The sequence below is a fragment of the Podarcis erhardii genome (assembly GCF_964252035.2).
Source record: "Podarcis erhardii genome assembly, chromosome: 17".
In the NCBI taxonomy this organism is placed as follows: Eukaryota; Metazoa; Chordata; class Lepidosauria; order Squamata; family Lacertidae; genus Podarcis; species Podarcis erhardii.
In genome coordinates, this window is record NC_138515.1 from 29552495 (window position 1) to 29565506 (window position 13012).

Genomic DNA, 13012 nt, shown 5'->3' on the forward strand with positions numbered 1-13012 from the left:
TTGGGAGAACGTTTCTTACAGTGAAGCAGACTGCCTGGGGAGGTGATGAGCTCTTCACTAGAGTTTTAAAGGCAGAGGCTGGGTCTCTGTCTGTCATAGATATCGTCATCACAGATCCTGTGTTGTAGATCCTACATTAACAAAGGGGTTGCAATAGATGATCTCCAAGATCCCTTCCAACACTATGATTCTATGTTCACTATGATTCCTCCAAGATCCCTTCCAACACTATGATTCTATGATCCCTTCCAACACTATGTTCACACATTACAGCATTTTAAGGCAGCATTTGCAAGTGGCCAAATGAAAAGGAGTATAATGCTATTGTATGCACAGCTGGATGTACAGGTAGGAAAGTAATAATTTATTTGTGTAGCTACATATACCTGTGTCAAACAAAGCAAAAAGGACCATTCAGAACTTTTTTTAATTACTTTTCTATTCAAAATTATTCCCCCCTTTTTCCTCCCTTCCCCTCCCTCCCCCCACAGAACCCACCCACCCCCACCCTCAGTTCCAGTCTTTGATTTCTCTAAAAATGCTGTTTTCTGCATGCTACACGGTTGTATAGATCCTCAAACTATTAAAGTAATAATTATCAATAAAAGGTTTGTGAATGTTTATTCAAAACCAGCCAAGGAGTCCAGTTCGCTTTGTTGTGTCTTCAAATACTTTGTAAAGGGTTCCCATTCATCTTTAAAGTCACAGTTATCCTTGTCCCGTAGCTTGTATGTCAGTTTTGCCAGTTCTGCATAGACCATTCAGAACTGAGCCACAAATTTAGCTCTTGACTTCTTGGCAGTGCAGATAAATATGCGAAGGAGCATCATTTTCATTATCAAACAGCAAGAAGCATATAAACTCACCAGGGATAACAGATTTCTTCTTGCAGCTAAAGTTGGGACAAATGTTTTTCACAGGGATCTTTATAAAATGGACATTGAGTAATATAATGGTCAATATCATCTGTGACAGTTTTGCAAAATACGTAAAGACAAGACACCGTTCCAAGGGTAATTTCTTATAACGGCCATCTGAAAAGGCAGAGAACATGACATTAAGTCTTAATTCTGCAAAAGGGTTTCTTCGTGGAGCTGAGGTTGTTAGATCCAGATATGAGACACAGGGAATTTCAGCAGCTGTCGTTTCATGTCACTGTGACATGACAAGTCTGCGCATACTGGCATGTCGTCTACGTGTCTATGAAAAGTACACAAGCCCTGTCCTCGTTTGCATATAACTTCATTTATGTCCTGGCTGAATTGTCAACATTCATCATGGTCTGGAAGATGTCAGGAGCAGGCATTTCCTGGGTCATGGGCATGGGAGTCCAGGTTGGGTGCTTATGAGTCCATCTTGTAGGATGAAGAGCAGTTGCTGGCTCTCAACCCCATAGGGAGGAGCAGCAGAGATACCATCTACCACCAGGCCTGAAGATCTTGACTATGAGAAGCAGGAACCAGGCATTTCTTTCTCCTAATGGCCCCCCGCTGCCAGAGCACCTTTAGCAGGCCATGTGACTTTGCCCTTTCAAGAAAACTGCATACCCTCCAACATTCTGCTGAAGAAAATTGGGATGTGAGTCTTTTGGTGCTGTGTTCGCGTGGGAGTCAGCCGACACTTGCAAGAGTGCTGCAAAACACACACTTCTTCTTTGGCAATCACTTGTAGACAAGTAAGATTGTCTTCCATGAACACAGTTTTAACAGTGAGTCTGTAAGTGACTGTGGAGGCCAATTCTGGATCCACACGTCCTTCCACAGTGGGGACGTAGGTTTCCGGGTGGGAGCTGATCACGGTGTGGATTTACCAAACATGCCTTCCTCTTAGCATGTTTCTCCCTTTCTTCCTGAGTTTTAGCATCTTCAAAGCCCATGACACCTTTGGTAAAGGCTGTTCTCGCAGGCCAAGATTCCACAATTGTTGGTGTTTATACTACGTTTTTTTAGATTTGCCTTGAGAGAGACTTTAAACCTCCTTTGTTGACCACCAGCACGACGCTTTCCATTTTTAAGTTTGGAATAGAATAGTTGCTTTGGAAGACGATAATCAGGCATCCGAGCAACATGGCCAGTCCAACCAAGTAGATGTTGAAGAATCCTTGCTTCGACACTGGAGGAACACACACCTGAGCAGGGGCCTAGAGGAACAGTTCCCTCTTTGCCACTGCTCGATGATCCTGCGCCTGATCAATGAGTCAGTTGGGAAAATCACCCCCTTGCAGCCAATTGAGAAACAGCTGAGCTATGGCAAAGAGAGCTCAGCAGTGCTTTTGGGAATCGCTGTTTCAGGGTGCTCCAGGGTCATTGAGGTGGTGGCTCCTGATTAAGCCAGCTTCCCTGACCCTCCTTTTTCCTAATGGGAAAGGCAAGGGAAGTCTTTTAAGTTGCTCCAGGGATTTTTGGAAGGAGGCATAGGTGGAAAGTCTCACGACCCGCTTCTGATGATTCCCGAGTGCTGCAATGTACGCTGAGCACTCTGGAAGGCAAGCGGCAATCTCTGTCAAGCGCTTCCTCCCTTGTGGTGGAGTGTGTGTGTGTGTTGCAGTTGTGTATCTGAAGGGCTGATTTGACACAACTGGGTGGGCCTGAGCCAGCCTACGGGCTGCCAGTTCCCCACCTCTGCTCCAGAGAAGTAATTCCCAACACTTGTGCCAACGCTGGCATGCTTGTTGTTGTTTAGTCATTTAGTTGTGTCCGACTCTTCATGACCCCCTGGACCAGAGCACGCCAGGCACTTCTGTCTTCCACTGCCTCCCGCAGTTTGGTCAAACTCATGCTGGTATCTGAAGAAGTGTGCATGCACACGAAAGCTCATACCTAGAACTAACTCAGTTGGTCTTTAAGGTGCTACTGGAAGGAATTTTTTTATTTTGTTTTGACCATGGCAGACCAACACGGCTACCTATCTGTGTCTCATGCTGGTAGCTTTGAGAACACTACCCAACCATCTCATCCTCTGTCGTCCCCTTCTCCTTGTGCCCTCCATCTTTTCCAGCATCAGGGTCTTTTCCAGGGAGTCTTCTCTTCTCATGAGGTGGCCAAAGTCTTGGAGCCTCAGCTTCACAATCTGTCCTTCCAGTGAGCACCCATTCTGATTTCCTTCAGAATGGAGAGGTTTGATCTTCTTGCAGTCCATGGGACTCTCAAGAGTCTCCTCCAGCACCATAATTCAAAAGCATCAATTCTTCGGCGATCAGCCTTCTTTATGGTCCAGCTCTCACTTCCATACAAGGGAACTGTGGGAAAGAAATGCAGAAGAGACTGCCCACTGCTTTGCTTTCACCTCTGCTGTGGTCAAAATATTCTGACTCATCTTTGTGTGGTTTAAACATGTCGCTTCTGTCCTCATGCACTAGAATTCCCTATTCCTCAGGGGATGGTGCCCTCCATATTTCTGTTCGAGCTGATATGGGCATATTTAGACGAGTGACACATGTAGGAGCATAGTGGGGCGGGGGGGGGTGGTACTCTGAAGGTGAGAAATTTTTATTCATATACATCCCCCAAATTAAACGCTTTTGATTGTAAGCATTGGCATGCTTCCAGTTTTATTTTATTTTTTATTATATTTTAAAAAATGTATATTGGCTACATATATTTGGGGGATATGGCTGTAGACATTGCCAGCATATAGAAGACCAGAGTTTTGCAAGCAGGCTTAAGATGCTGAACTCTGTGTATCATCTAACATATCTGCTATTTACCATTGTGTTTCTTGTACAGGAGAACAGGTTTCCTAAATGATTCTTCTGAAGATATGGACAACTCAAATTCCTCTTGTGAGGATTCAGTAGAAACGGAGGCATTTATACATTTGTCTCTTCCTCCAGCAGTAAGTAGGCCAATTATCATACTTTCTTGAGTTATGACTGATGAAATACAGAGCTACTCTCCTTCCTCAGATACGGAGGCTGCCATTAGATAGGAAGGAGAGTGGCTGTGTATAATACTGAAAAATGCACAAAATGGAAGACTGATCTCATATATTACTCTTGGGTTCTGCACTGGGCACTAACGTGCACACGCAGACATAATTACTTTGGCATTGGTACCCTTGCTTAATTTGGGGAATTTGGCAGAGGCTGATCTTAAGTGCGCTTGCTGCAGAGAGCCAGAACTAAAAACATAGGGAGAGCTCTGCAGTATAAAGTGCTTACAACCCACCTAAGCTCAGCTCCTGGAAGCATCATAGTGCAGGGGCCTGTCAGGAGTCAACATGAACCACTGGTACCAAATTGGATGGGAAACAGCCTTACTAGAAAAGCTAACTGTCAGGGAACTGCCATCGGCTCAGGAGGGAGAGGGGAAAAGCCGGATGGATGACAGAGAGCCCCCAAAGATCGTGGGAAGCAGCTCCTCCTCAGCGGAGGACAGTAACCACGCCTCCAGTGGAGAGGAGCTTCAGGGCTCGGAGGAGGCGAGGCGGTGCCTGGGCAAAGCAGGGAGGAGAGAGGTCCTCCGTTACCCACGTCCTCCTTGCGCAGTAAGCTTTCGTGCCGAGAGGGGAGGCGCAGACTGGGCGTCAAGAAACTACTTTGCTGGGGAAGGTTTAAGGACCGCCCACTCACGGATTCTGCCAGTGAAGGAGCCAGCCACGGGAGAGTGGCGCTCTGGACAGAGAAAGTTTATTTTGGCATCAAAAGCAAGGCTTCGCAGCCGAGCACGGGGGCATCTGCCTGCTTGCTCTCGAGCAACCCCTTGGAACCGTAACACTAACTAACAAACTGAAAGCAACACGGGGACAAATACTGTATATAAGCCGCACCTTTAAAATTTTTTTTGGGGGGGATAAAAAAGTCAATACCCGAATATAAGCCGCTCCCTTAAAATTCTGCAGCCACTCACATCCGTTCCATTTTATTGTATGTCTGTTTCAGCAGCGATATCATAAAAGCCAATTTTTGTAAGGTTGCGAATTTAAGCCGCACTTTAATTTTTTTGGGGGGGGGGGAAATGAGGCTTATATTCAGGCCAATACTGTAAAAGAGGACGCCTTCACCCCAGTGTGGCTCCCTTTTATTACACACACAGCCCAACAAGACAACAACAAGAACCCACCGGCAGCGTACGAATCAATATGGCTAACTTGACCCAACAGTCACACAATTCCAAGACTTGGATGGGAAAATTCACCAGGAACATCCTGACTTGTTTTAATTAACTGACAGGTTAACTGAGCTGATAGGTTGAGCGTCCATCTTTAGGGATAATAACTCAATTGTAATTCTTTATTAGTTTCTCAAAGATCAAAGGATGCCTTCACTCCCTCAAGACTGTTCTTCTGTATCGGCAGGTCTTCATCATTATAGTGCTGTCCTGTCTTGAAAAAAGAATAAAAAGATGTTGTATAGATGAAAAAATTCCTCTACATGGACACTGTGGGATTATGGCGTAAGTTGAAGAATAACTTTCCTCCTGTGGCTACAAGTGTTTTCTGAAAAAGACAAACACAGTGGTGCCTCACAAGACGAAATTAATCCGTTCTGCGAGTCTCTTCGTCTAGCGGTTTTTTCGTCTTGCGAAGCAAGCCCATTGACGGCTTAGCGGATTAGCGGTATTAGCACTATTAGCGGCTTTTAGCGGATAAGCGGATAAGCGGCTTAGCGGCTTAGAAAAAGGGGGGGGGGAAAGGAAAAAAAAGCAGCAGGAACTCGCAAGACATTTTCGTCTTGCGAAGCAAGCCCATAGGAAATTCGTTTTGCGAAGCACCTCCAAAACGGAAAACCCTTTCGTCTAGCGGGTTTTCCATCTTGCGAGGCATTCGTCTTGCGGGGCACCACTGTACACCAGTGCAACAAATGCCATTCCTTCATGAAAGCAGGTCGCCTTTCTGAATCTGTCTTGCAGGAGGCATAAATTCAAGTATTTACCGTATTTTTTGCTCCATAAGACGCACTTTTTTCTTCCTAAAAAGTAAGGGGAAATGTCTGTGTGTCTTATGGAGCGAATGTGTGGTCCCTGGAGCTGAATTGCCCAGGGGCAAAAAGCAGATCATGCTTTTTTTTTTTTGAAAGAGGGAAGTGGGTGTTGAAACAAAGCCGCTGATCGTTTGCCGATCGGGGAGAGAGATAAGGGACGCTAGAGATAAAGGAGGCTGCCTGGGAGTGGGGAGGTAAAGACAGCGAATTTGCAAAGGGGGGAAACAGGAAGACTAAAGCAATGAGGAGAGAAATTAGAAGAAAAGGAGGAGCAAAAAACTGCTCCAGCTAAGGAAAAGACACTAAGGCAAACAAGAGGGAAGGGAGTGTTGAAAGGAAACAGCTGATCAGTGGGATCGGAAGAGAGATGAGGGATGCTAGTGGAGGCTGCCTGGGGGGGGGGGGAGGAGGTAAAAGCTCATGGATCCTCAGGATTTTTACATTGGGTCACCCCAAATTCACCATCAGATCACATAGCATGTCCATGGCTATAGTCTGCACCAAAAAAATCACACACCCACTGTTGCCTGGGGCCGCAATGGTGCAAAAACGTGATTACAAAGCACGGATCCACATGGATCCTCAGGATTTTTGCATTGGGCTACCCCAAACTCACCATCAGATCACATGTCTGTGGACACAGCATACACCCACTGTTTCGTTCAGAATATTTTTTTCTTGTTTTCCTGCTCTAAAAACTAGGTGTGTCTTATGGAGCGAAAAATACGGTACACCTGGGATAAAAAAAGAGGATAAATTACTCCTCTTGTATTGGGCAAGGAAGATCTTCCATGTTGGCACTAGATGGAGCTTTTCGTAGGTCACAACCACAACATACATTTAAAGCTCTCTCCAAATCAGGCAATACTTTTATGTATTAGGCCCAACCAAACTGTCACAAGATGGTGAACTGAACAGTCCCTGTTGTTATTTTTCTCTAAGCTGAAATTGATGGGTGGTTGATTTCACACCTACGTTTTTTGACTCTTTGAAAGCGGGAGCTGCAGCACATAAGGTTTCAGCTCTGTAATGGCTTGCCAGTTGCTTCCCGGAATCCTAAGATTTATTTCTTTTCTTCTTCTTTCCACACCTCACAGACCCTTTGATATCCTCACTTTCAGCAACCGATGGTCACTTGGATTTGCATTTGGAATTATTGCTGATAAAGTGATGTACCTGTTTACCTCAGACCACTTCATTTCGTTATTTCCGAGGTGGGCTAAAGGTAAAACACATGGGAAAGAAGCAACAGGGAGGCCTGGGGATGGAACAATACCATGAGCCTCTGATGTTTTTCGGTTTATCCATACTAATCTGCTCATTGCCCTGATGCTGGCCAGAACCTGAGCTTTTGGGCTCATCTGTGAGTTCAGTTTTGTATTCAGGATTCTGATCTCAGACTTGCATTTGTTAACATAAGTGGAATAAAGAGGGAAGATCGGAAGGTGAGGTGAGGTGAGGTGTTTTTAACTTCCCTTGCATATGCCAAATTCTTCTTGCTGATGTCTTCCTTCCACCAAGATCATTTTTCTTTCCTGCTGATCTCTCTTCCAGGTTTAGAGCTCTGTTTATTGGGACTAGGGATCTTAAAAAAATAATTTGGGGCGGGGAATTGGCTGTGTGGAAGAGTTAAGCACTCTCTTTCCTACCTGCTGGTTTCCTTCTGCAAATGTTACCTCAGCCCAGCTCCACTGACAATTCAAGTGGAATGTAGGGACTGGGAATGCCATATTTCCCTTGTAAGCTCTAGTCTTCTCCCAAACTTGGGTCCCCAGATAATGTTGGACTCAATTTCAGGGACCTTGCGCCCTTTGCCAGCACCTAGTGACAGGAACGTGGCTCAACCGAGTGGAGGGGAAGAGTCAGACTCAGAAATTGAGCCAAGTGAGAGAGAAGCCGGCTCTGCAGACGAAAGCTGGCTGACAGAGCCAGGAAGGGGGAGCTCCACCCCCTTTCACAAAGAAGTCACAGACATTAGCTCTCAAGTGGGGGGAGAGCTAGTCAGAGGGTTGCTAGGCAACCAGCAGAGAGGCAGAGGACGGAGAGTGTGTCTAGTGGAAGCGGGGAGGGGGAAGTCCAACCTCTCAGTCCCGTTCTCAGAGACCGGACAACAGAAGGGCAAGAGGGGAAGGGCGGGAATCTGGCGTCCTTCCTGCTGTGAGAGGGGCGGAGATTCAGACTGACCAACTCCTTCAATGAGAGCAGGCTAGAAGCCGTGCTCTGGATGTGTTTTTTTGTAAATAAAACTGCCAGGGAGTCATTAATTCTTATCAAGGCTTGCTTGCCTGTCTGCGATCATTACACCTGGGGTGGGTGCGGAACATGCGCATCCAGCCCTCACTGCCGAGCGGGCGCTTATGGGTGCCGAGTGGGAAGTGCAGAGGGTGATGATCACCCCTCCATGCTTCCCTGCCCCCGTGGCCAATGGGCTTGTGTGTCAGGCGGGGGCAGGGTGCAATCTTCACCCTTTGTGCTTTCGAACCCCTGGCACTGTCAGGGCATGATGTGGATCTCGGTGTGTGTGTGTGTGTGTGCCTGGTTCGCCCCCCTGATTGTGCACCCTGGGCAACGCCCCCCCCCCCGGTACCACCTACGCTACACCACAGGTCAGTTCCCATTATCCCTACCCATTGCTCTATGCTAGTTGGGGCTGATGGAAGTTGGAGACGGCTGGATGAAAAAACGCAGAAAAAGCCCTGCTGAATAAGGTCAATCACCTGTTTAATGATCACAGCAGGGCTGGCCCACCTATGAGGAAGTCCAAGAGGTGGAGAACTGGCTGAAATTTCACCAAAGTTTCTATTAAGGTTTATTAAGGGTGGTGCTGTGGTCTAAACCACTGAGCCTAGGGCTTGCCGATCGAAAGGTCGGCTTTTTGAATCCCCGCGACGGGGTGAGCTCCCGTTGTTCGGCCCCAGTTCCTGCCAACCTAGCAGTTCGAAAGCACATCAAAGTGCAAGTAGATAAATAGGTACCGCTCTGTTGGGAAGGTAATCAGTGTTTCCATGCGCTGCTCTGGTTCGTCAGAAGCTTTGTCATGCTGGCCACATGACCCGGGAAAACTGTCTGTGGACAAACGCCGCTACCCTCAGCCAGTAAAGCGAGATGAGCGCCGCAACCCCAGAGTCGTTCGCGACTGGACTTAACGGTCGGGGGTCCTTTACCTTTTATAGAGAAAAGTACAAAACCTAATATATTGTCCCTTTTATGTCCAAACTGAGACTTGGATTGAGATGCAATAAAAACATAAAAAGGGGTGGGGAAAGAAAGGAATACAGAAAAAGAAAGAAAGAAAGAGGTTAAAAGAGAAAGATAGACCAATAAGCTGTGTTAAAGATTGGAAACCTCTCATAGACTTTTTGCTTGAAAAATAAAAAGAAATAATGTTATTTGGATTTGAGGATTCAAGGTCATGTTGGTTTATAGAAAGTGGCTTTGTTGTGTGTTATTGGACTGGACAAAGTGAATTTTTATATAACAGATAGATGAAGAATCGGAAGTTCTTTACTTTCTGGATCTTATTGTTCTAAATGTCATAGAAATCCCTTGAAACCTCGCCAGATATCGTTTGCTCCGTGAGAGCTCTCAAGAGCTCACCGGAACTTACTGTCTTCATATTTCAGGCATCTCAAGGCCAAGTCTGACTCCTAAGACACAGTAAATGCATCAGACCACCATTCACAGCCATCCTAAATATTCCTCCAACCTAGCAACTGTGAGAATACATCCTTGAAAGTGGGCCAACTTTTACCAGTGATTAGGGTACCCCCCCACGTGACCGAGAGCAGCTGTAAGAAATGCTAGACCTCCATTTGGAGTAACTATGGTTTCTAAAACGATCCTATCTTTCTGCAGTTTTTGTGGTTCTACTCCATGCCGTCGAAGTGGGCATCTCTATGTACCCCTTCTTTGCCTGCCTTTCAACAAGTTACACGATTACCGGAGCTATACTGGGATTCCTTTACACTGCAGCTTGGTGAGCAGCGCCTTATATCAGATATACTTGTCTGAGCGCTATTGCTGGGGGTGTTGGGGCGAGAGACAACTTGCCATTAGAGAACCTCGTGAAGGGCATTTGTGGAAGCTTGCGATGAGCATTGCTAGAGAGCAAATAGATTTAAATGATCCAGGGTTCCTAATATTGTCTAGATCAGGGATAGCCATCATGGTGTACTCTAGACATTGTTGGATTCAACTCCCATCAGCTGCATCCACCATGGGTCAATGGTTGGGAATGGTAGGGTAAACAAAGCTCATCTTGCAACCAACTTGTTCAGCTGGTTATAGAATCATAGGATTATGGAACTGCAGTCATCTAGTTCAACCCCCTTCCAATGCAGGAATCTTTTGCCCAACGTGGGGCTCGCACCCACAACCCTGAGATTAAGAGTCTCATGCTCTGCCATCTGCTTACGACTTTACTTTTTGTATATTAATTTTGTCAGTAACGCTGCCTCCCATTTCCCCCCCTCAACCAGTCTGTTCTGGCTGGGGAGTTTTATTCAGTCCCTAATTTTGTGACTTTCGCGTTGCTGGTGAAGACCTTCCTTGTAAAACATAGACAGTATACTGTATTTTTCGCTCTATAAGACGCACTTTTCCCCCTTCAAAAATTAAGGGGAAATGTGTCTGCATCTTATGGAGCGAATGTAGGCTCCTTGGCTTCAGCGATAGCAACGTGAAGCCTCCGAAGCGCAGAGGGAGAGCTCCCCCTGCGCTCCGGAGGCTTCGCGTTGCTTTCGCTGAAGCCGCCTGAAGCCCCCGGAGCGCAGTGGGAACTTCCGCTTCGCTCTGGGGGCTTCAGGCAGCTATCCGCACACCTTCAGAGCACAGCAGGAGTTCCCGCTGCACTCCAAAGGCTTGCGGATAGCCGCCTGGAGAGTGAGAGGGGTCGGTGCACACCGATCCCACTCGCTCTCCAGGCTTCGCTTCGCTGGAGAGGCGCTGCACAGTTTTCCCTCTCTGCGCAGCGCCCTTCGGTGAAGCAGGAGGAGAAATGGAATGGGCTCCGTTTCTCCTGCCTTTTTGCTAAAGGGGCGCTGAGCAGAGAGGGGGAGGAACAGCCATTTTAGATCTGGTCCTAACCAATGTTGATGACCTGGTTAGTGGGGTAGAAGTGGAAGGATCATTAGGCGTGAGTGATCATGCTCTTCTGAAGTTTACTATACAGCGGAAAGGAGCAGCCAAGCATACTAGGACTCAATTTCGTGACTTTATGAAAGCCGACTTCATAAAACTTAGGGAAGTGCTGGGTGAGATCCCATGGACAGTAATACTAAAAGGAAAGGGAGTTCATGATGGCTGGGAGTTTGTTAAGAGGGAGATAGTAAAAGCACAACTTCAGGCAATACCAATGAGACGGAAACATGGAAGGTGCCTAAAGAAGCCAGGGTGGCTATCTAAAGAACTTTTAACTGAGTTAAGATTAAAAAAGGATGTGTACAAAAAATGGAAAAGGGGGGAAACGACCAAAGAGGAATTCAAACAAATAGCCAGCACATGTAGACACAAAGTCAGAAAAGCTAAAGCACAGAATGAACTCAGGCTTGCTAGAGAGGTTAAAAGCAACAAAAAAGGCTTTTGTGGGTATGTTCGTAGCAAAAGGAAGAACAAAGAAACAGTGGGGTCACTCAGAGGAGAAGATGGTGAAATGCAAACAGGGCACAGAGAAAGGGCTGAACTCCTGAATGCCTTCTTTGCCTCAGTCTTCTCCGATAAAGAAAACAATGCCCGACCTGAAGAATTTGGAGCAAATGATTCAGCAGAGGAAACACAGCCCAGAATAACTAAGGAGATAGTACAAGAATACTTGGCTAGTTTAGATGTATTCAAGTCTCCAGGGCCAGATGAGCTGCATCCAAGAGTATTAAAAGAACTGGCAGATGTGATCTCAGAACCACTGGCAGTCATCTTTGAGAATTCCTGGAGAACAGGCGAAGTCCCGGCAGACTGGAGGAGGGCAAATGTTGTCCCTATTTTCAAAAAGGGGAAAAGAGAGGACCCAAATAATTACCGCCCAGTCAGTCTGACATCAATACCAGGGAAGATTCTGGAGCAGATCATTAAGCAAACAGTCTGTGAGCACCTAGAAAGGAATGCTGTGATACCAATAGTCAGCATGGATTTCTGAAGAATAAGTCATGTCAGACTAACCTGATCTCATTTTTTGACAGAATTACAAGCCTGGTAGATGAAGGGAACGCAGTGGATGTAGCCTACCTTGATTTCAGCAAGGCATTTGACAAGGTGTCCCATGATATTCTTGTAAAGAAGCTGGTAAAATGCGGTCTTGACTATGCTACCACTCAGTGGATTTGTAACTGGCTGACTGACCGAACCCAAAGGGTGCTCATCAATGGTTCCTCTTCATCCTGGAGAAGAGTGACTAGTGGGGTGCCACAGGGTTCTGTCTTGGGCCCGGTCTTATTTAACATCTTTATCAACGACTTGGATGATGGACTCAAGGGCATCCTGATCAAATTTGCAGATGACACCAAACTGGGAGGGGTGGCTAACACCCCAGAGGACAGGACCACACTTCAAAATGACCTTGACAGATTACAGAACTGGGCCAAAACAAACAAGATGAATTTTAACAGGGAGAAATGTAAAGTATTGCACTTGGGCAAAAAAAATGAGAGGCACAAATACAAGATGGGTGACACCTGGCTTGAAAGCAGTACATGTGAAAAGGATCTAGGAGTCTTGGTTGACCACAAACTTGACATGAGCCAACAGTGTGACGCGGCAGCTAAAAAAGCCAATGCAATTCTGGGCTGCATCAATAGGAGTATAGCATCTAGATCAAGGGAAGTAATAGAGCCACTGTATTCTGCTCTGGTCAGACCTCACCTGGAGTACTGTGTCCAGTTCTGGGCACCACAGTTCAAGAAGGACACTGACAAACTGGAACGTGTCCAGAGGAGGGCAACCAAAATGGTCAAAGGCCTGGAAACGATGCCTTATGAGGAACGGCTAAGGGAGCTGGGCATGTTTAGCCTGGAGAAGAGGAGGTTAAGGGGTGATATGATAGCCATGTTCAAATATATAAAAGGATGTCACATAGAGGAGGGAGAAAGGTTGTTTTCTGCT

The 13012-nt window shown here is 46.4% G+C and overlaps 1 protein-coding gene across 5 annotated transcripts in view; it reads left to right on the forward strand.

Moving 5' to 3' along the window:
* The window catches only part of LOC309332179 (stimulated by retinoic acid gene 6 protein-like), a 198113-nt gene that overhangs the window by 11654 nt on the left and 173447 nt on the right, over nucleotides 1-13012 (forward strand). For all 5 annotated transcript variants that reach the window (XR_014152059.1, XR_014152060.1, XM_081845127.1 and 2 more), the window contains exons 2-5: nucleotides 3726-3834; nucleotides 5296-5393; nucleotides 7018-7145; nucleotides 9776-9896. Coding sequence is in view for 3 of the 5 variants with exons in the window: in XM_081845127.1 (XP_081701253.1) it covers nucleotides 3726-3834; nucleotides 5296-5393; nucleotides 7018-7145; nucleotides 9776-9896 (456 nt within the window). In the remaining 2 variants the exon portion in view is untranslated. The remainder of the gene's footprint in view (nucleotides 1-3725; nucleotides 3835-5295; nucleotides 5394-7017; nucleotides 7146-9775; nucleotides 9897-13012) is intronic.